Below are 27,838 nucleotides of genomic sequence, written 5' to 3'. Positions count from 1 at the left end.
TTACTTTCTTTGTGAATTGTTTCGATGTGAGTATTTACATTTTCAGGGCTTTCATAGTATCCAATTAACCGTGACATGACGCTGTATTCACCTAATTGAATGCACCAAATCTGTCCCTCAGATGCCCCAGATGCCGTGGATATGTGGGGATACGACTATGCTAGAACAGATTGAGAGGAAGCGCACCCTGTGTACGGAGATCCGTTCCAGACAGCACCCACAGCTGCAGAGGTTTCTGGAGAGGCCTCCTCTTCCAGACAGACACGAGGACAGGCACCAAGAGCGGAATCAGTGCAAGCAAGACAATGCATCTGTCCTCCCAGCCTGCGGGAAAAGCAGCGGGGCCAAAAAGATCCGTCCCCCCCCCTACCCCACACAGAAAACTGTATTTTGGGACACAGCCATCTGACAGTCACAACACACTTGCACCTCCCAGCCACACAACCCCAAATTACCCACTCCCTCTCCCCTCTGGATCAGGCTGATTCCTTCCTCCAACATCAGGGCAATCAGGAGAGCCAATAAGAGCACCAGGGGGATGGCACTTGCTGATGATGTCAAAGGACAATGGTGGTTACCATAGCAATATTTCTGCTCGTTCAGGTCGTCATGTTTTCTTATCATCATTGGTGATATTTGATATTTTTCTATTTCCTGTGACTGGATTCTTGTAATATAACTAGTAGAATAGATATTTGATGAATAGATATTTTTTAAATGAGATGGGGATTAAAAGCATCTTAAATTATGAATAGTAGATGTAGATGCAATCTACTGGTTTTTTTTTAATTATTATTATTATTAGTTATTTATTTATTTTGGTTTTGCTTATTTTACATTTTCAAAGCATAATCTATAAATACTTGTACCGGAGTAGCATCATTTTCTTATGCCCAATTCTTTTAGTGCTCAACAGCACCTAAGTGAATGGACTTATTCAATTCTGTCTCTATATTTACTTTTACATTTTTACTGTCGTATAGTAAGTCGAGGAGTTCAACGTCAACGTGCTTTAGATTCCAGTATGTTGTAGAATGTACAACAGTTGCTGCGGACGCAGAGACGGGAAACTCTGTAGTTTGTATATTACAGTAAGAAGCTGTGTCGTCACTACGTCAAAGCCTTTTGAAGCAGTCAAATCGTTGTAGGTGACAAAGAAAGTGTGAAATGTTTCCGTCGTATAAGATACACTATGAGGGTGGGATGGGGAGGGAGTAAATTATGAGCATACATTTTAAACAATATCATTTCCAAAAACCAGCCAAAGCCTGTCAAAGCAAGTTATGGGTGTGGTTGCGCTTACGGCGTTTGGTTATTTAAAATGGGGCGGTGGCAATAGCTGGCAAGTACCAGTGCCCTTACTTTGCCATGAACACTGCGAGCACCATGACACAGCAGTGTGAATGCTCTGTGCCAATGACCAGCCTGTACAATCAACACCTGAGCTTTTAGAGCGTTTCTTAATTTTACCGCAGATTATAATAGCCATATGCACTTGCGTAAGAAATAACTGTCAAGATTATGCTTATATATATATTTTTTGAAAATGTCAGGAGTAGCGAGCTGTGTCATGGACGTTTTAAATGATTGGCTGGGAAATAAAGGCTCAGGAGACTGGCTGTGTGTGTGTGTGTCGCACACAGTCATCTGTGATTGGTTGTCTCTGACGATATTTTCCACTGAATTGGCGGGCAACCATTTTAGAGATCAAATTGCATAAGGACCTATCCCATGGCAACAGCTCTTCCCAGTCATAAGGACCGGGGTTGCACAAAGGCCTACGAGTGATTGAGGCTTTGTTTGAAAAGAAGAACTGCACTACCCATCATCTTCCATTACATTTAATTAGGCTGGAAACATACATGTCCTTCTCCCCCAGCGCTCTCCCTCTACCTCAGCCTTCTGCTTACATCATCAAAAATTGGTTCTCTTTGCACATTAAAATGCAATGACAACATTGCCAAAATAGTATGGGTTTGACAAATGAGCAAGCTGTTAGAGTGCAGTAACCCTCTCTGGTGAGAATCAACTGTACACAGGTCCCTCTGTATGGTATGTCCATGTGTGCGTGTGCGCGTGTGTGTGTGTATATGTATGTGAGTATGTTTGGGGAGAGAGCTGTGCATGTCTGTGTTTGTGTGCCAAGCTACACTGTATGCAAGATGAATCTTTACAAATGATTGTTTTAAGACATATTTACCCTATCCATAACACTGGTGGGTGGAGGTTTGAAATGTAATAATGATGATGATGATGATGATGATGATGTACAATCTTTTTTGTGTATAGATGTGCACTGTGAAAAGGTAGAGAGAGCACCGCACTGTCAGAGTCCTCTGTCCTATTGCACTTGAGTGTTCTCTTGTTTTGCGTAATAAACAAAGGAAAGACAAAAAAACATGTTTGAGGAAAAAAAAAGTACTGTATTCTGATTGTCACTTGGGTTCTGTTGAGAGAAATAAATAAATATGGACTTGAAACCCACTAAGGCAAACTGTGTCCTGCTGAAATTGTTCATTTTCTTCTACCTTCTTCTACCAGTGTCACAACTATTGAATTTTGAATGTGAAACTTTACCCCTAAAGTATAATTTGGACAAGATTGTAACATTTATCTGGCAAACATTTGGGAACAACATTATCAATTATTAAAACATTTATAATAATAAAAAGCACCTCATTAAAATAATAAGAAAAAGATACAGTGACACCATTATAAAAGCACGCTGTTTAGGTAAAATTGAACAGTGTTTACATTGTAAAACTATTTTTTTGTCATGTGACCTGTAACATACTGCAAAGGATAGTTATTTCCCTCTGAGGCAGACATGACAGTGGCTGCTTTTTCCGCGCTGTTTGTCGGCGGCTTTGATGATGCCGGGTCTCGGGGTGATAAACTGCTCTGCCTGACTCACAGCAGTCAGCCAAAAGCTGTAGAGGTTGGCAAAGTAGTGACAGGAGCCGCGCACACCCTGGCACTCTATGAAGGGGTGAGTTCTGAAATCTTTAAGGCAGCTGCCAGAGGAGGTCAAAGACTGGCCACCGCCTTCATCACCCGCACCTGTGTGCTGAGGACAGAAAGGCAGCAGGAAGATATTCAGTGGAAATGACATGTTTGTTTTCAAGTTACAAACCTTTTGTTTACACTCACCAGGAGGAAGGAATATCCCGTCCACAGACTCCTCCAGCCAGGTGGGCACGTGGGAAACGTGTGATCCTGGCTGTGGAAAGCCACTGCAGGTGAAACTGTCTCGCACACAACACACCGGCTGATGTGAGCTCTGATTTCCTCACCAAGCAGTGGCATCATGGGTATGGGAGCAGTGGTGGAGAGCCAGTAGGATTTGTCGTTGCGACTGGAGTAGTGACAGGCAGCTTTGTTGCAGTAAGAGAAAGGCATGGTGGAGAAAACAGGGAGGCAGGAGCCAGCCTGGCCTGCAAAGGGAAGAGGTAAAAAAGAGAGAGGAAGTTGAAGTTTTTTTGTAATAAATACAACTAATTTGAAGATGTCAGCAGTCACTTATAGCAGTTTGCTACCCAGGTCCTGTGTGTGAGCCTTCTCCTGTCCCTCCAGGTACACCAGGCTGTAGCCCACCCAGAGCTCACTGCTGCCTTGAGGGCAGTGAGGTACCTGAACCGACTGGCTGTGGATAACCAAAAGAAAGCCTGAGCTGGCTGTCCCCCTTTGACCTGGCTCGCCTGGATTGCCAGGTAGACCGGGAGAACCTGGTGGTTGAAGGCGTTTTAAACGGGTAGGGAGTGGTTGATGTGGAGGGAAAGGGAAAAGACAAATTAAATTAACGTCTTAAGGGAGTCAATCATATATCTGTAGCCTTGAGAGAAAGGCCACATGAATTAAAACTAGTGTCTTACTCAGAGAGACAAAGGTGCCTCTAGTAGTAGTACAGACCAAATGCTATTACACTTGGTCTTCCTGACACTAGATTCAATGGTATGAAGACAAGTATTGTTTACGAGACTGAATATTCACCTTGAGCCCCAACAAATCCTTGCTGACCATGTTCCCCTGGGTCTCCAACAGGACCTTCTGGGCCAGGAGGACCTGGTGGACCAGGGAGACCCAGAGACCCTATGGACCCCTTTTGTCCTGAAACACAGGTAAAAACAATTAAGAACAAATATGCACCCATGCAGACAACCAACAACACAACACAAATCAATTCAGACTAACCAGGACGTGTAAAAGTACACAAACATACTGTATGTATTACAGTGTCTTGCCTTTATACCCTGGGCTCCCAGGAGGACCCACATCACCAGGAAATCCCTTAGATCCTGTGGAACCAAATGGACCTGGAGGCCCGGGGGGAGCCTTCTCTTGCTGTCCATTGACAGAATCACCACGAGCACCTTTAAGACCTGGTAAAAACATAATACACTGGTGACCAGTTGTTGTAGCACTACATTTAAGTTGAGTTGAATCAGTGAGAATAATTTCATTCGTTGAATAATTTTCAACGAATGGCAGTAAACAAATAGATATCAGATTTATGAATCTATCCCGTCTTGATCTAACTTGGCTAGCCACAAAGCCCCACACTCACCCCTATTTCCAGGCGGGCCAGTTACTCCCTTTGAGCCCCTGGGCCCAGGGAGACCTTGCTGACCTCTGGGTCCTGGAGCACCCATGTGACCAGTGGCACCTCTCTCACCTATCAATGTGCAGCAGTATTTAGAGTGCATTCAACTGGATCACAAGCAACGGCAGTAGTTTTGCACAGTAATGCACCTTTTGGACCCATAAAGCCAGGTTCGCCCTGAAATCCAGGAGTCCCTCGGAAGCCCCTCTCACCCTTGCGACCTTCTGACCCAGGGAGGCCAGTTGGTCCTGGGTCACCTTTGTAGGAAATGCCAACACCTGGGGGGCCTGGTTCCCCGGGATCACCTAATAATCAAACACAAAATTCCAGATGTTGATAGACAGATTTAAAAAGAACAAGCATAAAGATGTACTCAATTCCATGAACATAAACAGTCACACACACCTGGAAGTCCTGAAGGTCCTTCATATCCTATGTCTCCATGGGGTCCTGGTGAAGGTGTGACACATTCTATGCCAGGGAAACCAGGTTCTCCTGGGAAGCCTGGAGGACCTGGAAAATATAATTGTAAAAAAGTTGAATTGCTTCTCTCACATAGACGCCTGTGTAGATTCTCATTCATCCAGGTCATCATCGTTCTTGCTGTTTTGGATGACATCTCTCACAAGAAAGCAAACCTCTGCCAAGTGTCAGTACACAGTGGGAAGTGTGAAAATAAATAACATGAAATATGCACTCATTTCTCTCACATCCTTATAGACTCAAGGTCAAGGTATCTTTATTGTCCCAAAGCAGGGAAAATAGGTTTGCAGCCAGGAAGATGCACACATACAGATATTCAGACATAATACACAGATAGACAACAACAGATAACATCATGGGCAGATTAAAAGAAGCACTCAATAGTAAAGATAAAACATGATAAAAAAAAGAATAATATATAAATAAATAAGCAGCATGGACACACAAAAAAGTGTAAAAAGTGCATATGCATGGTGCCCAAGCCTGGTTATACCTGGGTCACCAGGTGCGCCCTGCAGGCCTTTAGACCCAGGGTATGTAACTCCTGGAGGTCCTGGGTGGCCCCTCAGGCCTTTGACTCCAGGATATCCATCTGGTCCCTGAGGTCCAGGTATATCTATGCCTTTCAAGGGATTAAAAAGCACATAAAGTTTAATTCACAGTTTTCCGCTGTACCATCAGTGCATCAGTGGAGTTCCCTTTTAACAGGAGGAAATATCTGACAGAACCAGACTTAAAAAAAAAGGGTAGCTATCTGCATCGACCGGTTGGGTTGAAAGGAAAAATGGGGACACAAAGGGGGAGGGAAAAGGAAAGAGGAAGGTGAGGTAGAGACAGAAGAGAGAGAGACCAGGAGCAGATATATAACAGTTGTATCAGGTTCAGGTAGGACAGTTTTGAATTGGTTATGACATGTTTATACTACTACAGTGTCATTTAGAAATAATAAAATGATAACTAATTAAACTGATATCAATTTCAATCATAGCACATAATAATAATAAAATTAAATATAATTAGATAAAAAAAACAAAATTAATCACAGCACAATAATGATGGCAATACTGCAACTGCTATTATATATTGATAATGATAATAATAGCCTCGAAACTGGATCTGGATCCTGCAGCCTGCAAGATGAGGACAGGGAGAGAAGAGGAAGGAAAGGCACAAACTCGAGAGAAAACAAGGTTAGTGACTTGTAATAAAATCATATTCATACCGTGAGTGAAAGAGAGTGATTTTGAGTGCACCACATAATTAGAGAGAGAAGTGGAAGGAAAGGCACGAAGTAGAGAGAGAAAGAACAAGGTTAGTGACTTGTAATAAATGTCATATTCATACCCTGAGTGTGAGAGAGTGAGTGTGAGTGCACCACAGAACTTTCCCCAGCAGTTTAACTTTAAATGCAGAGAGGGGGTCTAATTCCACAGGAGCCTGCACTGAAAGCTCTGCCTACCATTCTGCTCTTACAGACTCTGGGAACCACAAATAAGCCTGCATTTTGGGACCGAATGAGGTATGATGAGGCCTGATCATTACGTGATTGAAACTGTATTAATGAAAACAAAAGCCAACACACAAGAAACATAAGAGACATACAAGTTAATAATTGTTTCACTTTATCCTTTTATCTCTCTTACCATTTGATCCCTTCATCCCTTTTGGACCCCTAAGTCCATCCAATCCATTCAGACCTGGTGGCCCAGGAAGCCCTGTCATGAGATCACAATGTAAGAAGTGTCTTGAGTGTGTGCCCTGCCTAAACTGTATGATAATGGGACAAACAATGAATGTTACATAAGCACCTGGGGATCCATATGGGCCTGGTGGACCCGGTGGTCCCAGACCTCCATGATCACCTGGAATACCTGGCAAACCTGGACTACCCCATAGGCCACGAGGCCCAGGGAAGCCTACATACACACACACACAAGTGAACAGAAATATGGTGATGTATGAATGTATAACAATCCAGATTCGAAACATAAAAATAGTGAAACCTGGTATTGATTCATTACCACTTAATAAGACCTTATGTTTTCTTCAATTTAAATGTTAGCGAGTTAACCCATTTTCATCCTGACATCATCATAAACTATTGCTTTGTCATGTACCTTCGGCGTCTGAAAGAGACACACCGGGCTCACAATGGACTCCGATGTAAACTCACTGGCGGCACATTTAGACACTCAAAGCAGAGCAGCAGCAAAATATAATGAGTTTGAGATTGGGATAAAAGGACCAGGATAGGACTGATATTAAGGTTAGGGCCAAGAAAAGGATGCTCACACTCAGACATACTTTTATTTTATTAATATCATGAGCATTTACATGACCAATAATAAGTCATAAATAATTATAAATAGTAATGTATATATTTTCTTTGTCAGTGATTGCTTAATTGCTTGATGTTAAAGTGTGGATGGACACTCAGGGCAGCTGCTCTGAGCGTCTTAATGCACAGCCCGTATGTCTCCTTCAGATGCGGAAACATACCCTGTGCGTCTGTAAGGCTATGCCGAGGGACGTGATGGAGCGGCAGTTTACGACATGCTTGGAAATTCATTGTAATCGTATACAACTCTCTGCAATATCTCAAGATGGATTGCAAGTTCTTTCTTCTCTTGTGTATAGGAAAACAAATTATTGCTGTAATTAAGTTAATTATTGCTGCAGTGCACTGGTTCTCCAGGTCAGCTATAACGGGAAATCACCTGATCCTCCTCTTCTTCCTGGTTCCCCTGGAATGCCTGCTTGTCCAGGTGGTCCCGGTCTTCCCCTGGATCCTGGGTCACCTGGGTCTCCTGGTCGCCCTCTTGAAGCTAGAAGTAATTGTGTAGTACATAGTCTTGGAAACTACCACCCCTCCTTCAAAATATCCTAGTTTCCTGTTCATCGTTTGAAGTGTTTTTGTAAAGCAAATGTTCTGTTCAGTGTGGCATTATCTTACCACATGACCCATTCTCCCCAGGCAATCCTTTGGGTCCAGGTGGACCAGGCAGTTGGTTTGACATTCCCGGATCACCTTTAGCAGATTTATAGAGGTTTCAGCAGGTTACATCCAACTAAATGATGCATGTTTGAGAGTGTGAGAGTGCATTGTCCTTACATGCATCTTAAAATATCACATATACCATGAGCACATTCACCAGTATGCAAAACATATTACACACTCTTACTCACCCTTAGTACCAGGGAATCCTGGTAGCCCTGGTACCCCCCTATGGCCCATAAGTCCTGGATCTCCCTGTATCAGACATTAGTGTTTGAGTGTTGTCTTTGAGTGTTATAATAATAATAATTTTGTCATTATTCAAAAGAAATAATGAATGGTTTTATTGTTAGCATGCTTTGTGATTTTCTTAAATATGACTCAAATGGCATTTACTTTTTTAATGTGCCTCGGTATCGACTGGACATACACTAGAAACTGCAACTTCTCACTGAATTAAAATACATTTAGTTAAATTCAGTTAAATGTGTACCGGATCTCCAGCCTGTCCAGGATATCCTCTTGGACCAGGGAAACCTTTGATTCCAGGGTGACCAGGAAGCCCTGGGATTCCTGCACCACCTGGGGTACCAACACTGCCCTTAAACCCCGGAGGACCAGGCCATCCATCAGGCCCCACGTCACCTGGTATTCCTCTTACACCCTTTAAGCCTGTAAGGGACAAAAACAAACCAAAAGTTACGTTACAATTTTTACAATGTGTAGTAGATTAAACTAGTAAATCTAGTAAATTAAACAATGTTGGTAACATTTTATTTAACAAAAACATAGTTGTGTTTAAATAGATGCATAAGTAAAGTGAAATCTTCATGCCTGCTAATCCTTGTTGGCCTGGCTGCCCCCTCCTTCCTGGTAGTCCTGCTGGGCCTTTAGTCACTGTCACAACCATCGATGGGCCTAATAATCCTGGTAGACCACGTAAACCTGGATAGATTGCAAAGATGAGTCTGATTTGGACGCAACACAAAGACAAAGAAACTAAGTAATAGCAGTTCAGTCAGACAACTCCAGTTTAAATGTTAGATTGTTGATTGCATCACAATACAAATGGTTTCCTTTTGGAGTCCAGGCTCCGACTTAATCACTTCCCACTGGGCAGCGAGTGTGAGGGCTCTTTCTTTCTTTTTTTGTTCCTTCCGTAATTTAGACATTTAGTGACTGATTTTCCCTCAGTCTTCTTAATTTGGTGCTTAAATTGCTTGGAGATTACCAGCAGTCCTGTTGTCAGGCTTTGTTTATTTAATTTGTTTTTGTTTACATTCTGGGGATGTGCTGGGTCCAACGGCCCATTACTGGGTTAGTCAAGACGCTACCCACCTCTTGTTACTTTTTGCTGGGATCCCCAACCCTTTTCCTTTGTTCACTTTGTTTTTGAATAATGAAACTGAGGTGATAACACCCCCCAGTTGGAGCTTGCTGGATGCTAGGGTGGAGGTGGGACTTACAGCACAAGCAGCAACACTAGTGCAGGCTAGCGGTAGCTGTGGCAGACAGAGGGAGCGATGGGAAATTTTGCAACTAAAATACCCCGCCAAATTCAGAGGGAGTGTATGTGAGGCAAGTCTTATGGATAATAAAATGCACCTCGAGTTGACTGCCTGAACTTGCTTGCAAGCTCGCATCATTTAGGTTGTATGGCTCTCCTTAATCATTTTTAACAATTGTTGTTACTCTATGTCCACTACTATGTGATGGACAACCTGATCAAGGCCAAGGTGACTGCAACATATCCTTACCTTTATTACCAGGCCATCCTGGGTCTCCTGGGTCACCTACTCGACCATTAAAACCACTCTCTCCCTGTATACCTCTGGGTCCTGGAGGTCCAGGGCGACCTGGTAAACCTCTTGCCCCAGCCCTTCCAGGGTAGCCAGTTTCACCTAGATGAATTGGCAAAAAAAAAAAAAATCGAATTTCAGTCACGTCAGTCAGTTTACAGATATAATGCATACTGGCTTTTAGGACAAGATAGTGAATGTCCATTCTTAAGTGTGGAGATACACGGTTTGTTTGTTTTTAACAACCTTTAACAAACTTTTTTTAAAATCAAGACAAACCTTTTAGACCTGGGAAACCATCTTTCCCAGAATCTCCTAAAGGGCCAGTGTTGCCACTTGGTCCTGGAGCTCCTGCTACACCAGGAAGGCCAGGAAATCCTTTCACACCCTTTGGTCCATGACCAGGTGGACCAATATCTCCTTTTAAACCCTTCTGACCAGGATAACCTACATAACATTACAAAACAAAATAAGAAATTATATTAAAAGGAGTGTTAGATGGCTTTAAAATGTTTGGAAGGAGTTAAACCCACAATTTTGCCCATTGCATGACTACCTGGTACTCCTGTCTTTCCAGGGTTCCCTGGAGGGCCTGGAGGGCCTATGGTTCCATACAAGTCACAAACAGTACAAGGTGGGCCTGGGAGACCAGTAGCACCGGGGTCACCATTGACTCCAGGTTTTCCTTTATGACCTGGCAGTCCAGGATAGCCTTGTATGCCTGTATTTACATTACACCAATTATTGTTACAATTTGCTGTGTGTATGATTTTGGTGTGATACCTAAGCTGTTCAGTGGTTCAGTTTTGTCACCTAAACTAGTACAGTTTACCTGAAGACCCAGAATTTCCAGGAAAGCCACGTGGTCCCCTTTTACCCGTCTCTCCAGGTGGGCCTGGTGGGCCAGTAGCACCTGGACTGGCAGAGAAAACATCTCCTGTGGGACCCTTTCTGCCAGGAAGTCCTGGTAAACCAGGAGGGCCTGGGGGGCCTTCCAGACTAATCCCACTTGGACCAGGATCACCTGAATCCCCATTTAAACCTGGAATTCCTATAATAAGTAGGAAAGATATGTAAGCACACTAATCCCCCTGCAAGGTGTGTTATTAATTAACTGTTAATTGGTTGCTTGATTATCCACATCCTGGAGCCCAAACACAAACCTTAAATCTTTGTGATTTTTAAATATGAACAGAAAAAAAGTATAACGTCATTACCTGGCGGACCATTTCTTACAGAATCACCATCATTTCCTTTCATGCCTTTGTGACCTGGGGGTCCTGGAACACCGGGGAAACCATCTCTTCCTGGCATACCTGGAATCCCTAACAGGCACACAATACAAATGGAGTGGTGATTTTAAGGGTCATAAAATATGCATTTTAAATAACACATGGCTTACTGTGGCAAACCAATTCCATTCTTGGAATGTGAGTTTAAAAACAGCTGGAAACAACAGTATGCAAACTTTCTGCAAACCTTAGAAAAGACATCTTCATAGAGATTGCGTAATGATGTACTTTTTAAGTTTTTTTGCCTAGCACTTGCAAGATTTACCTGAAGAACCTGGCTCACCCTTGGCACCAGGTGATCCAATCTCATCTTCATGGCAGCATACTTCAATTTCACCTGGTTACCAAAACACAACATGCTATTGAGTGCATGACACCTAGCTGTGGGAAAGGGTTTCAACCAACTGGAATTCCGTCTATATCTCTGACCTGGAGAACCTGTACGCCCAGGAAATCCTGGCAGTCCAGTAGGTCCCTGATTTCCTTTAGGTCCTGGTGGCTCTGAAATGCCTGGAAAACCAGGCCCTGGGGGACCTACAGTTCCTGGAATTCCTTTGGGTCCAGGAAAGCCAGGGTAACCTTTAGGGCCAGGTAGTGCTACATATCCAGCACCCTGAAAAATGATAGTAGCATAGAGGAACAACTTATTAAAATTGTAATTAACCTAGAATCATTTAATCATACATCTCTTTCATGAATTACATTTACAGCTTTTAAATAATACACACTCACTGGTGGTCCAGGGTCCCCTGTAGGGCCACGGTGTCCATCCTGTCCTGGTGAACCTGTTGCCCCAGTGGGACCAGCATACCCAGGCACACCTTGGTCACCCTTGGCACCTTTCAATAACAAGAGTAGATATTAAACTGGCCAGGTTACTCTTTGTGCCTTTTTTTATCTGGCCACAGCTTATGGCTAATAGACAAATCCAATTTATTTACCAATTTAGATACAGTTGAGACCATTTAGCTTGCAGGCTAGGTATGTGACACATATTTTAGTATAGTATATAGTCGTATACCTGTAGTATTGTTTAGCAAGCTTTTTTAAACTATTGATAATGCCAATTAACTGTGTAGTTGATAACAAAATCATAAAATGTATTGAAGGATCAAATCAGTGGGTACAACATAACAATAGAATCATATCCACTCCTCTGTAAAGTTGTTCTTTGTTTTTTGAAACACTAATATTACAATATATTGTATATGAGTGCTCACCTTTACCACCAACCGCAAAAGAGTCACCTTTCTGACCCTTCAGTCCTTTTAAACCAGCATTTCCTTGAAAGCCCTAAGAAAAAAACAAAGTCAAACACTAAATAAACATTTTTGGCCTTAGAAATGGCATTAGTTTATGAGGCAAGAGTTAGGATCTCTTTACTTGTGGTCCTTGTGAACCCTCAGCTCCTCTCAATCCAGGGTCACCTTTAAGTCCTTGAGATCCAGGTAACCCTGGAGGTCCTGGATAACCTGGTGGACCAGGTAGCCCTATGTTTCCCCCATCAACCCTACATTCACAATCCCCAGGGCACCCTTAAGGAGACAAGGATGTCATGTGCTGCAAATACATTCAAATCCAAACCTGTCTGTTTGATTTTATATTCTACCAAAAGTCCTTTGGCACAGAGATAGACACATTCGTTGACAGTGGGATCATCAGATAATGCACAATAATTGTCAGAGATCACCTTTAATTCCTTTGGGCCCTGGGTTTCCAAGAGTCCCTATGGATCCTGGGTCACCAGGTTCACCTGGGTCACCAGGCTCACAGTAATAATCTGTAGGATCAAGCAAACAAGTAATTTCAATACAAAATTGGATACAAATTAAATCAATAACAACAACAAAAATAAATGAGAGAACTTACCTCCGCATCCTAATCAGATCCAATAAAGTATGACATACCATAAACAAACAAAACCACAAGTATTATTCAAGTCAACATACAGAAATACATTTGACTTATTGAAATGAACATGCAAAACTATTATTATGATAGCGCTATTATTAAACACACTCTTGTGCTATACATGCATTTGGGAACATAGATACCTGGACGACCAGGGAGGCCTCTGACACCTTTAGGACCAGGAAGTCCTTTAGGTCCCATTGGTCCTGTCAATGGTTTGATTTCAAAATTGAATCTTCCTGGTTCTCCTTTGTAGCCCTTTGGACCGAGGCGCCCTCGTGGACCAGGGAGACCTGGCTCTTCTACAAAGGTGTGAGTGATAATGTGCCATTTTAAGTGTAAGTGTGCATCGCAACCATGTAGTCACATGCTTAAAGACAGAAGAAAACCTAAGAGTTTAATTCAGAGAACTGAGATGAGGGTCCAACTCTGACCTGGTACTGTTAACCCTGGTGGGCCAGGTGGTCCTGGCAGACCCTGATATCCATGGTCACCTGGCAGTCCAGATGTTCCTGGATACCCCCGCTCACCTTTAGCACCTGGAACATACACAAAACTATAAAATAGTCTGTAAGAGCAATTTTTGTTGTCTCTTAGTCTAAAGTCAGCTATTATAAAACAAATGACAAAGGAAGAAAAATAAAACAAATAGAAAACAATAGAAAATACAATACGGTTAAAGTGACAAATCTGATCTCAAGCAGGGACCAGGGAGGAGAGAAAGTAAATGACTGTGTTTTTACCTCTGGCATCGCTCCCATTTTGGAAGAGTAGGGGACCGGGGACACCTGGGTCTCCTGGGTAACCCTGTAAGGAAACTATTGTCAATTAAATGTTGTTGATCCATTGACCAATTACAAAAGGGCAAGGAGCAGGAGAGTTTACCTTTGGTCCAGTTCTTCCAATGAGACCTGGAAGCCCTTGCTCTCCACGAACACCCTGAAAATGTACCATTGTATTTTACTTGACACAAATTGTTTTAGTATAGGCTAACTATACTAAAACCAGGAAGGAAACACACCTCAGGTCCTGGTTGTCCTTCCCTACCAGACCTTCCTGGAAGACCCTATAGCAGAAACAGTGTGTGTGTATATGTGTGTTTGTCTGAAATTATGTTATTATTACAAAATTATGAAGTCAGATTAATTCACATACCCTAAGTCCAGGAAATCCAATGATTCCTTGCTCTCCCTTAATTCCTTGTCTGCTATAGTCCTCTATATCCCTCTGAAAAGAAACAAATTTTAATGCACTGTCTCTCTTTTTGACACACGTTGTATGCATACATGTCAGATGAAACTCACGGTTTCGCCTTTTGGGCCGCATGGTCCGGGCAGACCTTTGTCTCCCTGAGAATCACAGGAGAGGAGACATAATGTATTACGGCTCCAATGTAGCATGGAAAAGTATGGCATTTATTTTGAGTAATTACCAGGCTTGTGTGGGCAAAAGTAAAAAAAAGAATACAGAAAGCATCCGTGTGTTTGGAGCTGGCAGGCAGCACCAGCAAATGAGTAAGCATATATATATATATATATATATATATATATATATATATATATATATATATATATATATATGTATAAAATATTGTATAAACGAGTATTGTGCAAGTACATTGCAGAACAGAGTCAGTTCTCCCTTCCTGACCCCATTGATATAAACTCTCACAGCAGGATACTACATCCTAATGCTTCACTGCTGGCGTGGTACTGTGCAGTTGATGCTTGGGCTTTGTCTTCACCTTGTAGCCTTTGAGTGGAAGAAAGTCTGGAGGAAATTCGATGACTTCTTCTGGTCCTGGAAGGCCAGGTGGGCCTTGTTCACCCTGAAATATGGAATATTGATGTACAGTAATTGGACGCAATGATACACACACACACATAGTTCAAAGCTGTCCAAAGTCAAAAATGGTTTCTTACATCGTCACCTTTATCACCTGCTTGTGATCCTCCAGGGTTGCCCTAAACAGGAAACAAAAGATTGGTGAAGTTTTAGTCATAGTAAATGATTAAATGCAGCACTGGCAAAGACTATGATACAATTGACTCACTGATGGTCCTCTAACACCTCTAGGTCCTTTCAAGCCCTAAACAGAAACATACAATAGTACATCTTTTCATTGTTCAAATCACTGCTTTTCTAATGATGTATATGAAGAATTTTAGAGGTGTAATATGTTGCATCTACAATAATCACCTTTGGTCCAGGATGGCCAGGGAGTCCAACACTCCCTTTAGGTCCAATGTGTCCTTTTCCTCCCTAGAAAGAAAACAATTCAATTATATTTGAAATAATACACAATTAAAATGGAATGGCAATTATATTTAAAAGAGTAAACACGAATGAAGCAGCTCTAAGTATAGGTTAATAGTAGAGGATTGAAAATATTTAATCCATGTATAAGAACACAATAAGAGTACACAAAGAACAGCTCTCAAAAAAAAACATACAGGTAAACCAGGGTCTCCATGTCTGCCGCGCTCCCCCTGCATAAAACAAAAAAAATGTGACATGAAGATGAAATGCAAAAAAGAAAATCTGTATTTTTTGGATTATTTATTACGACAATTATTGCTAATGACTAATTTGTTCATTGTGATAATGTGGATTTCTCTAGTGGGTGGGGGACTTACAGGAAGTCCTGGAGAGACAGTGCCATATATAGGTTCTCCTTTAATTCCTTTAGAACCAGGTAATCCCTGACAAAAAAGAAACAGTTAAAAATGTCATTATTCATGATTCCTATCTGCACCTTCATGCTGCCAGTTTCCCCATTCTACTATCTAAAGGTGCTCTACATTGAGCTTGTTTTCCTGGCTATGAAATTAGTGTAGGACAGCCATTATTAAGACAGAGTTAACATGAACAACAATGTCCTGAGTCCATGGATTTATGCGGTTCTTGTAAACAGTCATTTACTCACCGGTGACCCATGAAAGCCGTCCAAACCAGGAAAGCCAGGGACTCCATTTTGACCCCGTGTCCCATTACAGCCATCCAGTCCTGGCACACCAGGCTCCCCACCTGCTCCAGGATGACCCTGAACAACAGTGAACAGTTACAGATGGTGATGCATTTGCACAGTATTGTACCTGACATGCAAGAAAGAAAAAAAAATAGAAGAAGAAAAAAGTCAGTGTAACTTGATATGTCCACTAGAGGGCATATTAGACACATAATTCAAATCATTGCATCATCCTCTGTGGAGTATGCCATTTCTATGTGAAATAACTTTACACTTTTTAATCAGCATATCTGAATTCCTTTGGAGAGATTTTCATGTTTATTTATATTTGTTTTAAATGTACAAAGAATTACTCACTAACGAGCCATCATTACCAGGGAAACCAGGAGCACCAATCTCGCCCTGAAATGTAAAAAAAAAGAAAAGAAAAGAAAAGTTCATCAGTTATTTTCTAATTTTATTGTTACTTCTTATTTTGAGTCATTGGTACAGACTTAGTTTAGTCTAAATGTGATGATTAGTGACATTATACTCAAATAAAACATGCACAGCAACATTTGCACTAACACGGTCTCCTTTAAGTCCATCTGAGCCTTGTAATCCCTCTGATCCCCTCCTGCCTTTTTCTCCTGGTGGCCCTTTATGTCCCCATGGGCCCATTGGTCCATTGGAGCCTTGTACACCTGGCTTCCCTGGAGCCCCCTGCAAATAGAAAAGTCAAGCATAATACACTATCTTAATTTAAACTTAATACATTTCTCTGTACTTTTTATTGCTAGATTGAGTACTGATCAAATAACAGAATCTGACCATTACTGATTTCTATTTTTTTAATTGTATTCCCTTTCACAATTATCTCCTGCTAGCCTAATTTAGAGCGGGAACACATACAATACTGTCATCACAATTTAAGGATATAAAGGATATTAGGAATGTTTTCAACAAAAATTAGAAAAGTGTTTGTACCCGTGCACCTTTGGCAGGAAGACACTGGCATACGGAGCAGTTTCTACCTTGACATGGCCCCTCAGTTTGCCCCTGGAACAACACACAGACATAAATCATAGGCTGTAAATGCACTAAGACAGTGGTTCTCAAACATTTTATACCTAATACTGAGAAAATATCATCTGCAATGTTAAAATACAGTGGCGTGAATAGGCCGAGCAAAGTCAGCCTCAGACTTTTCACAGGAGGCAGATTTATTCCCAGTGAGATCATTTTGCTCTCTCATCATCCTCCTCTTCCTCACATATACTTCAGAGACTGCTCTAGTGAAAGATTAAGATGGAGCAAGATATAAGGTTACTAATTTAATGTATTATTTGTTTCATTTTCTACACACTCAAAATTCCTCAGCTCCACTCCGATTCACATACCCGAGCCTATACAGTAGAACAGTATTTCTGATTCTCCTCCAAGAACCACCAGAGGAAGCTCACGTAGCACTGGTGGTACACATAACACGGTTTGAGAACTGAGGCAGTAAGATAAGTAAGTCCAGAGCAGGGATAGTGCACATCTGCCATTCCCAAATGGTAAAAGCCATGGGAATTCACACATTTCCCAGTGCTGATTAGATTGTGTTCTTTCTCACACTCTCACTCTCACGCCTCCAGATACTGAGAATTTCCACAAATACTCGTGTGTGTGTGTGTGCGCACGCATGTGCTTGTACTGTTTACCTCTTCAGGACACTTTCTGGTATAGACACTGATCTTGTCATGACCAGTAGTCCTCATGGAGACCAAAACCTGGTCCCAACCTCATTTCTGGAGCTGGTTAAGTGTAGGGCTAAGATGTAAATTGTGGTTAAGTTAAGGTTAGGGTCAGACAGTCGGTGGAAAACACTTTGTTTAGGCTGTCCAAATGAATGGACGTGTCCTAAGAAGAATAGCTGCTCAAACCTGTTTGTGTGTGTGTGTACTACGTAGATATGTCACAAATATTTGCCGATATTTACTGAATACTTAAAACTGTTTTAAACAGGATATAAAAATAGTATTCTTATGTAAATCTGCTAATAGGCTTGTCCCATTTTCTGTTTTGGTCCAGCTGTGTTATTTATCTACAACAACACATGACTGCATCTAAGATAGACAGGCCAAGCAGTCGGTGAAACATAAGTGGAGCAATACGGGTGCATCGTTTACATCAAGCAACTTTACTGGGAGACACTTCATAATTTTAAGAGTAAAATGTGACAAGAGCATTGGTACAGTATACAGAGAACCATGTTCACCCCGAGGCCTTGTGAGCGCAGTGACTGTGAAAGCATCAGTTCCTGTTCTGTGAAGGGTTCACACTGAGTGACTGCTGTTCGTGACAGGGCCAGACAACTTTCTTGGATACTGTATCAGCAGAATTTGAAAAGTCTTCCTTTTGGGTTTCTATAGGTTTCTATAGAAAGTTCTCACCATAGTTGTTCAGTAACTACTTCTACTACTACTAATTTCATTAGAATTCATCATATTCTAACGCTTTTGTTCCACCCCCAATTCCAAATTTATTAAAACGACAAACCAGGGGTGTCAACAAAAAGTGAACGTGACAAGTCTCACAATGCACTGATGCATTGCATTGCATTAGCTCTCGCAGTGTACACAGTGTGATCAACTAAGTAACTGTGGTGATTACGTTAAAAGAAACCTACACCAAGGACAGCATATACTGATGTTTTTGAGCGTAAACGACCATAAATTGTACCCTTCAATACTAAATGTCTTAAGTAAATCACATAGCTTTTATTTTGTTTCTTCATCAAGAGACCAGGTAGAGAAGACTTACTGCTTTGACCTGCTGCACAAAGATGGTCAGCACAAGGATCCACCTGTGAAGGTAATAATGGTAATAGATTTATTTGTGGTCTTATTTTAGCTCCAGGCAGCTACTGAATTACTTATACATAACAGTAACTATATGTAATAAAGAGACCCTATAATGTTTGATGGTGACCTCCTTATTTTTGGTTTACTGTCAGCATAAAACAATAATCCACACGAACTGTGGCAAGAAAAATCTGTGGTGCGATTAGAAGAGAGAAACAACCAGCATTTTTGTCTACTCATTTTCCCATTGCACTGCAAGTGTTCAGAGTAAACAGACATGGAGTTTGTTTCTCTTTATAAGGGACAGCTTATCATGTTTACTCATTTTAATTTGTTTTAGTGCAGCAGGACGCATCACACATTGGCTATTTAGCATTCTGCACCAAAAAAAAAGAAAAGAAAAGCCACAGTATATAGTGCACTACTATTGTCCAATAATAAAGTATATCAATATTGATACTCACATGAGGGGGGACAAACTTATGACACTAAATGAGGATCTCATCTCTCATGTGATCTGTCTGCTTCACAGGTGGGTGTTGGAATCAGTGCTGCCCCCTGTGGTGGATAAAAGAAAATACGATGCAACAAGGTCACCTGCGAGCCATGTACCATTTAACATTACAAAAATAATGACTCCTTTTAAGTGAAATAGAGTACAACTGTGATATCGAAAACATTAAAATCAGCAAATAATGATCTGCAAACCTTGCAAACAAAAAATTTATAACTCACCCAAATTTGGAGGCTGAGGTTATCTTCATGAAAAGTTTTCTTTTTGCATTCAAAGGGAAAGATTCAAACTGATCTCCGGCCTCAGTATCAGCAACAACCAAACTGAGTGACTGCCGCTGATTGCTAGTGTCTGGGGTGAGATGAGGAGAAAAGGATGAGGACTGTGGTTGGCTGCATCTGTAAGTTCAGACCTCCTACCTCTCCAGATTAAGTTAAACAACTTCTCTAGGCTGTTTTGCCTATCAAGGCACTGAAACCCACAAGGGGAACTTTGATCCAACTGAAGCAATGATCTAAGATCATTTACAGTGCAGCAGTGTTCGAGTGTACTTTGAACGCTGGTTGCTGAGGAGGATGCTTAGAAACCCTCTCATCACCTCTGGGTTGTCTGCGGATACTCCTGAGCCTCTGATTTGACTAAAGCAAGGAAAGCCATGGGAAGGCCGGTGCTCGTAGTTCCTCTGCTCTTGTTTGCTGTGATGCTGATGGGCACCAGGGCCAAAAATGTAAGGTGTTCCTTTTTCCATTACTGACAGAGCATTATAAACGGATGTGATTTCATTAATCTGGCAGCATATACACACAAGCTGCACAGGAAACTAAATAAAAAACATTGTACTAACCTTTGTGCAGTTGCTTGTACCAACTGTGGGGTTGTACCTCATACAGTGGGGCAGTTTTAGTGTTTCTCTTAATGTTCAGGATCATACTGTTGCTTCTTATTACTTTATAAGTAGACTTAGGAGACTGAGTTAGTTGCAGAGTTCTGGTGGTTCTGGAGAGTTTTTCAAGGAAAACTACATTGCCCTGCATTACAACTGCAATCTTCATTTTAAATCATACTAATACTGTTTAGTTAGTTTGAACTAACTTCAACTAACTTTCCTTGCAGACCTCACACAAAACATACAAAAAAATCACAATATATGGAGTGTAGAATATTTCCACAACACTGTTCTCCTGGTTTATTTCTGGTGTATATATATCGTGAGCATCATTTATTCATCGCTGCCTCAACTCTGATATACAACATTATGGTCTGTTTGTAACTGCGGTGTGCATGCTTATCTTATCTGCAAACATCGACATATCCCAAGTCGATAAAACACATTTTGTTTGCGGTTGCTTTGCACTTTCGTTCAGTGTGTGCAGAGTATTCTTCACTGGAGAGTCTTTTAATGCAAGAGCATGGACAAAAAAGCTTGGAAGAATACAAAGGGGAACGTTTTAAGTGGATTAAGCATTTCAGCTCCACCGTTTGCAATTATGCTGGAGTGGCTAATGGGAGCAAAAGGTAGAAGGATGTTGGATGTCATGTGCTTAGAGAGCTACTGTATTTGACACATGATAAATGAGAGGTCCAACTTAACACAGCAGGTATGTCAAGTTTGAGTTCTTTGAAAATATTCCCACACAGGCTATATTCACTGAGACACTTTCAAGGTATACAATAAATGGTATCCACCCCCCACCCTCCCCGTGCACTTTGATGTATAGCTGGGTCTCCACAACACGACCATCAATCATAATTAAATGTATTCTGTAATATTGGAGTTGACTGATAATTATTTATTGTCCCAGGAGCTTATAATTGAAATATTAATTATCCTCCAGGCACTTCATCATTGTAGCTCTACTTTAATATTTTACCTTTCTATCCCATCAACTTATTTTCCCCTCTATTTGATAATGTCCACAGTTTCAGATTAGTAATCAGCAGAATCAGCGTTGCACATGATAATGCAACAACTTAAATCACTCAAAACAATCTCCTCCCTTCAGGACATGCAGGTTGGAAGAAGCTCTTGTTCTGTTCGCTTTAAAATGGTTAGGTTTTTAAAATTGAATGACAGGATACACTAAAAACAGCTGCAGTTATGGACATCACGTTTCCCATTGACACAGAAGTGAATAGTGTTGTCATTTCTTTTTTAGTGTGTGTGCAATGGAAGATCCAGGTGCCGTTGTGAAGGAGTGAAAGGCAACAGGGTGAGTTGATGATGTGTTGTCTGTACAAAAGTCCAATAAAATCTGTGCCTAAGTTTAACAAGGATGCATTCTGGCTTTTGTTGTATTAAATATGCCTCGGTGTACAAACTGTAAACCCCTCTCAAATTCTTAGCTGACCAAAACTGAGGAAGTTATATGGAAAGCAGCCATCATTCATTTGATTATTTACACCCGTGATTTTCCTACTGTGCTGCTGCTCAAAGGGCAAATAGCTTCAATATTGTTTTAACATCTGTCACGTTTAACTATTTGATTATAAATCAATTTACTTTGAGCTCCAAGCACAGAGCTAAAACAAAAAACAACTTCAAAATAAAACAGATGAGACTTCATTATACTAAGCAGCAACAAACAGACATTTTTATGCTACAAAACATTCAAACTATTTAGTTTCAGGGTTTTTGTGTCATTTCCTGGCAGGTTTCCCACCTGTGTGATTGCTGTTATCTGCCCTAATGTCTTGCATCTGTCTCATTGTGTCCCCCACCTGGTGTAAATAAGGTGTATTCTCATTTCCATCTGTACGTTCCAGCAGTCTTTCATGTTGTTGCTCATGTTTATTTGATTTTTGTCTGTTTTTGACAACTGAGGACTTTATTCACTCAGGATATCAATCAGACCCTTGTGATTATCTTATACACAGTGTTTTCCTGTGTCTGGGTCTGTTTTTAAGCAATTCTGTCTGTGTGACAAATGTTAAATTCACACATGTAGGTCAAATAAAAATGAATAAATGAAACCCTGAATTTAAAATTTAGATTTTCATTTCAAAACATGAATTATAACTATCTGTAATAATAATTACATTTCTTTAGTAACCCTCTGGCTGAGAACGAAAGACAGTGCTTGTATTTGAATGTTTCATTAATGTTAGAGTCACTGACAAAAAAAACATCAAGTTACAAGCATCGTCCACATGAACTTGCTATCACATTCTAAAGTTTTCAGTGACAACAACTTAAGCCTTAATGTTTACTCAAGCTGGGGTAAACAGGCATGTGCTGCTCTACAAATATGAATAAACAAATGTAAATTAAGGTAACTTTATATGGCAATCACACTCAGAGACCTGCAGTGTATATTAAACAGCTGCAGGCGTATTTGTCGTTCAGTCTCACCATGGTAAAATATCAAGAAAACTCCTCACGCCCCATCAAATCTCAATTTATAAACAGCTAATAAATGTATACCTTTTCACACAGGGAGACAAAGGTTATGCAGGAATCCAAGGTCCCCCAGGACTAGAGGGTCGTCCAGGACCAGATGGCCACGTAGGGCCAAAAGGGCCAAAGGTAGAGTTGCAGGCTCTTTCGGCTCCTTAGCTTTCTGCATCATATCAATGAGGTTGTTGTCTTTCACAGGGAAACAACGGGCCTGCTGGACCTATGGGACCAAAAGGAGATCCGGTAATGTAACTGTACTTTCCAGCAAACATTTCCTGTGGTAAAACAGGAATCCATTTTGTTTCATCTGTCTGTTGCATAAGTGAACTGTTTTCACATGTTATTACAGGGACCTCAAGGTAAAGAAGGATTTGCTGGGTCTCACGGTTTACCGGTGAGTTGTATCAAGTACCAAATTCATTTATTTCTGTACTTTATTTATATTTCTAGCAACTTTTACTTTTACTTGTTACTACCAAATGAAATCAGAAGAAGAAGAGTTGGTAATGGTTTGTATTTATATAGTATATATATATCCAGTATATGATGAGCTTTACACTAGAGTTTTGCCATTCACCCATTCTCACACAATATGGGGTTAAGTGTCTTGCTCTCGGACACACATAGGGCCAGAAATTTAACCCACAACCTTCCAGTTGAAAGACAACTCGCCCTACCACTGAGCTACCATGGCTCAATCCTTACTCCTCACTTTTTTAATAGTACATTTTATATCAGAAAATTACTTTTGATACTAGTAAAGCAAATGTCATATACTTCAAGACTTTTACTTAAGTAACTTAATAAAAAAGGACTTCTACTAATTTCATTTTCAGGTAAGATACTTGTACTTTTTACTCAAGTATCCCTTTATGGTACTTTATACAAGACTGTGGCTGTCCCATGCAAACACATCAGTGGGGAAACCTTTCATTTGGCACACATATTCACCTGGACTTCAGAAAGAAGTATGTATAGTTAAATATCACTGTGATATTAGGAATCACATTTTTGCTGTGTTATATCTCGAGAAGTCCATGAGGAAATGTGCGACTAGCAGGGGAGGTAAAGGGAATAGCATATAGCATTTAGCTATAGCTATAGCATTTAGAGAGGAGAGTGTGGGGCTTCTGCCAACAGAAAGTTTCTGAAATACAAGAACACTGAGGTGTGTTTATACCCGGTGTTACACTGTGTTCATGCACATACACATTCATAAGTGTACTAAAGCCTAGTTCATTTTCATTGAACCTATTTGGTTAATTACACGTGTTAGCGACAGACAAAAAAACAACAAAAGTGTGCCGAGTCACAGCAGCAGAGAATTATCACATGATGAGAGGAAACGTCAAAATGACAATACCTGGTGGTCATCAAGTGCTTCTTCCTGATTCCTGGCATGGTTTTTTTTGTAACTTCTGTGGATATTTCCTTACAGGGTATCCCAGGTTTACAAGGACTTCCAGGCTCTCCAGGTGCCCCAGGATGCAATGGAACTGATGTGAGGAAATGGAACTGTGTCATCTGTTGTAGCTTTTTTAAATTTGTGACAGCTTGACTAGAAATTATATTTAAGTCAAATGGGACTTTTGAAGAAAGAAAAGAGAAAAATAAGAATTATTAAAATTCAATTTGATTTATTATGAACAGAATGAAACAACTTGGGGGATGATAAAAACTGATAGGACGTCTTGTAAATTAGGTTCTTCAATATGTAGCAAAAGTTTCCCACAGGTTAGATATTGGTGGTGATGATACGAAATTGGTTGCAATCCCTGCATGGGAGTAAACATCCACAGCTGAGGAATTAAAAAGTCAAATGAATCCGATTGATTGGATGAGACCAGATTGGGCTGATAGAGAACAAGGACCTGACAAATCCTACTAAGATTCACTGAAAGAAGAGTGCACAGCTTTTCAATTACACTCTTCTCTCATACAGTATGTTTATGATATTTGTAACTTTGCATGTTTTGAATACTTTCACTACTTCTAGGGTGAGGATGGACCTCCTGGTATTCCTGGTACTGATGGCTTTCGAGGACATTCAGTAAGACTAAAACAATATTTAACATTATAATGTGCATAATTTAAGTCTTGTGTCTGTCTACATCTCTCATCAACATTTTTGTATGGCACAAAATACAACTTTTGTCTTTATCTTCCAGGGTCCACCAGGTCTGCCTGGACCTAAGGTAATGAACTGCATATAAACACATGAAGGTGTGGCTGCAGATTCACTTTGCAATGATGCAGTCTTCAACACAGTAATCCCAGACTATAGTGATACTATAGCTCGACCACTGGACACTGTTTTTTTCGGATATGCATACAAGTATAAAAAATTTAAAAAAGTTTCTCAGAACTGTCACTCATTAGCACAATATCACTCTACTTAAACAGTGTATCATCATGATGTACTTATTATTAAGAGACCCTTTAATGCCTGCATGATTTCCTGGGTAAAAGTGCCTGCTCTCCCTGAAAGTCAACTTAGAGTTTTTTTTTGCATTTTTCACTAGGAGAGAACTCTGAATAGCCCTTAGTCCCCACTCCTGTGGAGACTGATAAAGCTGGGATTGCTGGGATTGAGCAGGCTGTTTTATCTGGATGACGACTACCATAGTGGTGACATGTCCTGAGATTGAGAGATTACTGAGAGATTACCTTTTACATTTGTAATCCTGCGTTGTCTTGTCTGGATCATTATAGCACATGCATCTTAAATGGTTTTGCACCTTAAGCTTGTCGAAACCCTTGAGAAGGAAAAGCTTATGTGAAACACGCTGGCATTTGTTACCCTTGTTCAATGAACACAGCTAGAATCCTCTCAATATCGATTCTGGAGCTGAAGATGTGGTGAACGAGGGTTTATGTGATCAATTCACAGAGTGAGGCAACTCCCAAGATACTGAATGAGGTGGTTATAATTCTGAGCACATGTGTGCATGGCAAATGCATGGCTAAATAAATATGAGTGATGAAGACTATGAGCTTAACTATATTTCCAAATGTAACTGTTGTTACTCCATGCTTGAGTGTTTGAGACTCAAATGTTATTTGAACTTACTTCCTGTATTTTACAGGGTGAATCTCGGGTGTCAGAAAATGTAGTAGGGCACCCTGGGCCACCAGGGTGGGATGGAGAACCGGTAACCATATTGATTTTTTTATTTGTTTGCTTGTATTTGTATTTATATGTATTGTAAGTCGCTTTGGATAAAAGCGCCTGCTAAATGACATGTAATGTAATCTATTCCGAGATACAGTTAATGTCACTTAATATAAATTGCCTTGTTTCATATTTTAAGGGAGACCAAGGTCTCCCTGGGGAGACTGGACCACCTGGGGACCATGGACCAAGAGGCTCTATTGTGAGTGAAGTTATTTTACTGTTGTACATTTTGGCACCATAGGAAATAATTATGTGATGTCACTGTCTGCCTTTTTTTTTGTGAACAGGGTCATCCTGGCAATCCAGGGGCTCAGGGACCTAAGGTACTGCTAATTAATAAATATCTGGAGATTTGTGTACACGTTCTGTATATCTGCGCTTGTGAATGTGAGTATTTACTGAGTGGACACGTGACAGTGAAGGAAAAACACTTGAAAAGCCCAGCTTCAGGGATTTTTTATGGTTTGTTATTTGTTAATTATTGGAACTGGCAGTGTTCACACAACCTCAGGAAGTTTCCTGGATGTTGCTACTGGTTATCTATGGCGTTTATTAATCAGTAGGACAGCATTTTAGAGTGGAGCATCTACATGAATTCCATTTTACATCTTGAGTATCAGGGAATGGACAGGACTTTACTTTCCCAGGGTTCATGTTCCAGAAACAAGGCCATGAGAAATGCAAAATAGAGTTCTGTTTGTCAAAGATTGGGATACAAACAAGTTAACTTACACAGGCTATCCCACACTTCAGGGTCAAGGAGGCGTAGGTGGTATCCCAGGACTACGTGGACCAAAGGTAGTTTTTGATTTTTTTAATCCACTCATAATATGTGTTAATAATGTTACATTCAATTAAACTGAAGAAAATTTAGATTAGACAGCATCTCTGGTAAATCTCAATTTGGGTGATGTAGGGGAGACCAGGACCACAAGGAGTGCCGGGGCCACCGGGTCGAATAAAAGAGTTTTTCACTGAGATACAGCCACTGATTGAGGTGAGAGCACTGTAACAACTATCATCTAATTATATAGCGCAAACTAAATATAATAAATACAAACATACATATATGTGTATAAAGTTCAGTTTCATGTATGTATAACTATAAGGATAAGGATAACTATAATGCAATATGATGACAGTATATAATTTCTTTTTACTTTATTATCAACTTTTGTCAATCGCGTTGCATTTTATGGGTGGTTGGGCTTGGGTTGCAAATACCCTAAATGTCAACACCACTAGTAACGTCAATGTGCACCTGACCCATTTTATACCATACTATTTTAGAATGAAGAAAATAAAGCCCTGTTTCAAGGCGAAACATTCACCAAGATTACAAATTAAATTGTATGATAACGATGCTTTATATCCCTATAATGATTATAGGTCATGATAGTATATCTAAGGTTTCTTGTGTTGTGGCCTGGGTGTGCCAATGTGGCCATTGGCATCATTTTCTAATATTGGGACCAAAATGAACCAAAAAAAAACTGCCAGTGCTGTCAGTGTAAGTGTTAAGCCATTCATGTGGGATTTATTGTCTATCCAGGGTCTAAAAGGAAATAAAGGAGATGGTGGAGAAAAAGGCTGCAAGGGCGAACCAGTAGGTTTTCCTATACAATTAATGACACTCTGATCTAATTACGATATACATATTTCGAAAAGTAGCAATTTTCTATTCATTTCAAAAGATACCACTACTTACTCTGCTTTTCCTGTGCTCATTTTCTCAGGGAGGAAATGGTTACAGTTTTCACATCAAGGGGTCTAAGGGAGACAGAGGAGTGGAAGGCCCAGAAGTAAGATACTACCACATGTGCATACATATCTTTCATCCAGTCGAGACAGACTACTTCTACCACTTTGCATTTGGGGG

The 27,838-nt window shown here is 40.6% G+C and overlaps 3 protein-coding genes across 4 annotated transcripts in view; 2 read left to right on the top strand and 1 right to left on the bottom strand.

The window, feature by feature from the left end:
* Nucleotides 1-2,494, top strand: part of nyap2b (neuronal tyrosine-phosphorylated phosphoinositide-3-kinase adaptor 2b) — a 17,683-nt gene extending 15,189 nt beyond the window's left edge. For both annotated transcript variants that reach the window (XM_044042986.1, XM_044042977.1), the window contains exon 7: nucleotides 122-2,494. In XM_044042986.1, coding sequence (XP_043898921.1) covers nucleotides 122-409 — 288 coding nt within the window. In that variant the 3' untranslated portion in view covers nucleotides 410-2,494. The remainder of the gene's footprint in view (nucleotides 1-121) is intronic.
* Nucleotides 2,401-22,876, bottom strand: LOC122780110 (collagen alpha-4(IV) chain-like). The gene is made up of 49 exons (XM_044042919.1): nucleotides 22,812-22,876; nucleotides 19,612-19,741; nucleotides 19,341-19,434; nucleotides 18,836-18,878; nucleotides 17,015-17,086; nucleotides 16,616-16,750; nucleotides 16,406-16,450; nucleotides 16,007-16,123; nucleotides 15,717-15,782; nucleotides 15,534-15,569; nucleotides 15,280-15,342; nucleotides 15,134-15,169; nucleotides 15,003-15,044; nucleotides 14,825-14,908; nucleotides 14,385-14,429; nucleotides 14,236-14,307; nucleotides 14,102-14,146; nucleotides 13,966-14,019; nucleotides 13,824-13,887; nucleotides 13,515-13,619; nucleotides 13,224-13,382; nucleotides 13,039-13,047; nucleotides 12,860-12,949; nucleotides 12,553-12,704; nucleotides 12,390-12,462; nucleotides 11,902-12,008; nucleotides 11,599-11,782; nucleotides 11,435-11,506; nucleotides 11,095-11,202; nucleotides 10,710-10,928; nucleotides 10,434-10,598; nucleotides 10,157-10,324; nucleotides 9,836-9,979; nucleotides 8,913-9,023; nucleotides 8,572-8,750; nucleotides 8,270-8,333; nucleotides 8,037-8,111; nucleotides 7,801-7,908; nucleotides 6,892-6,999; nucleotides 6,727-6,798; nucleotides 5,577-5,705; nucleotides 5,006-5,113; nucleotides 4,750-4,905; nucleotides 4,565-4,672; nucleotides 4,242-4,379; nucleotides 3,991-4,107; nucleotides 3,537-3,725; nucleotides 3,151-3,434; nucleotides 2,401-3,067 (listed from the first exon to the last, which is right to left on the bottom strand). Exons 3-49 carry the CDS (start codon nucleotides 19,379-19,381, stop codon nucleotides 2,807-2,809), a joined length of 5,022 nt encoding a protein of 1,673 aa, XP_043898854.1. The 5' UTR covers nucleotides 19,382-19,434; nucleotides 19,612-19,741; nucleotides 22,812-22,876; the 3' UTR covers nucleotides 2,401-2,806.
* LOC122780103 (collagen alpha-5(IV) chain-like) overlaps nucleotides 19,844-27,838 on the top strand; it is a 23,150-nt gene continuing 15,155 nt past the window's right edge. The window contains exons 1-15 of the mRNA XM_044042906.1: nucleotides 19,844-20,117; nucleotides 21,547-21,600; nucleotides 22,824-22,913; nucleotides 22,983-23,027; nucleotides 23,134-23,178; nucleotides 24,223-24,285; nucleotides 24,781-24,834; nucleotides 24,953-24,979; nucleotides 25,871-25,936; nucleotides 26,096-26,158; nucleotides 26,247-26,282; nucleotides 26,713-26,757; nucleotides 26,876-26,956; nucleotides 27,512-27,565; nucleotides 27,696-27,761. Coding sequence (XP_043898841.1) covers nucleotides 20,046-20,117; nucleotides 21,547-21,600; nucleotides 22,824-22,913; nucleotides 22,983-23,027; nucleotides 23,134-23,178; nucleotides 24,223-24,285; nucleotides 24,781-24,834; nucleotides 24,953-24,979; nucleotides 25,871-25,936; nucleotides 26,096-26,158; nucleotides 26,247-26,282; nucleotides 26,713-26,757; nucleotides 26,876-26,956; nucleotides 27,512-27,565; nucleotides 27,696-27,761 — 861 coding nt within the window. The 5' untranslated portion in view covers nucleotides 19,844-20,045. The remainder of the gene's footprint in view (nucleotides 20,118-21,546; nucleotides 21,601-22,823; nucleotides 22,914-22,982; nucleotides 23,028-23,133; nucleotides 23,179-24,222; nucleotides 24,286-24,780; nucleotides 24,835-24,952; nucleotides 24,980-25,870; nucleotides 25,937-26,095; nucleotides 26,159-26,246; nucleotides 26,283-26,712; nucleotides 26,758-26,875; nucleotides 26,957-27,511; nucleotides 27,566-27,695; nucleotides 27,762-27,838) is intronic.

The sequence above is a fragment of the Solea senegalensis genome, linkage group LG1 (genome assembly GCF_019176455.1).
Source record: "Solea senegalensis isolate Sse05_10M linkage group LG1, IFAPA_SoseM_1, whole genome shotgun sequence".
NCBI lineage: Eukaryota > Metazoa > Chordata > Actinopteri > Pleuronectiformes > Soleidae > Solea > Solea senegalensis.
The sequence above is the reverse complement of the archived record's forward strand: the minus strand, read 5'-3'. Positions and strand labels throughout refer to the sequence as shown.

Excerpts from the sequence above, each read along its gene's own strand:
- LOC122780110 (XM_044042919.1), bottom strand. The coding sequence starts at position 19,381 with ATGAGATCCTCATTTAGTGTCATAAGTTTGTCCCCCCTCAT. Across the intron at positions 14,308-14,384 it reads GCGGCCCAAAAGGCGAAACC|AGGGATATAGAGGACTATAG; the intron begins GTGAGTTTCATC and ends GTTTCTTTTCAG. Across the intron at positions 4,673-4,749 it reads TGGCTTTATGGGTCCAAAAG|GTGAGAGAGGTGCCACTGGT; the intron begins GTGCATTACTGT and ends GCACATTGATAG.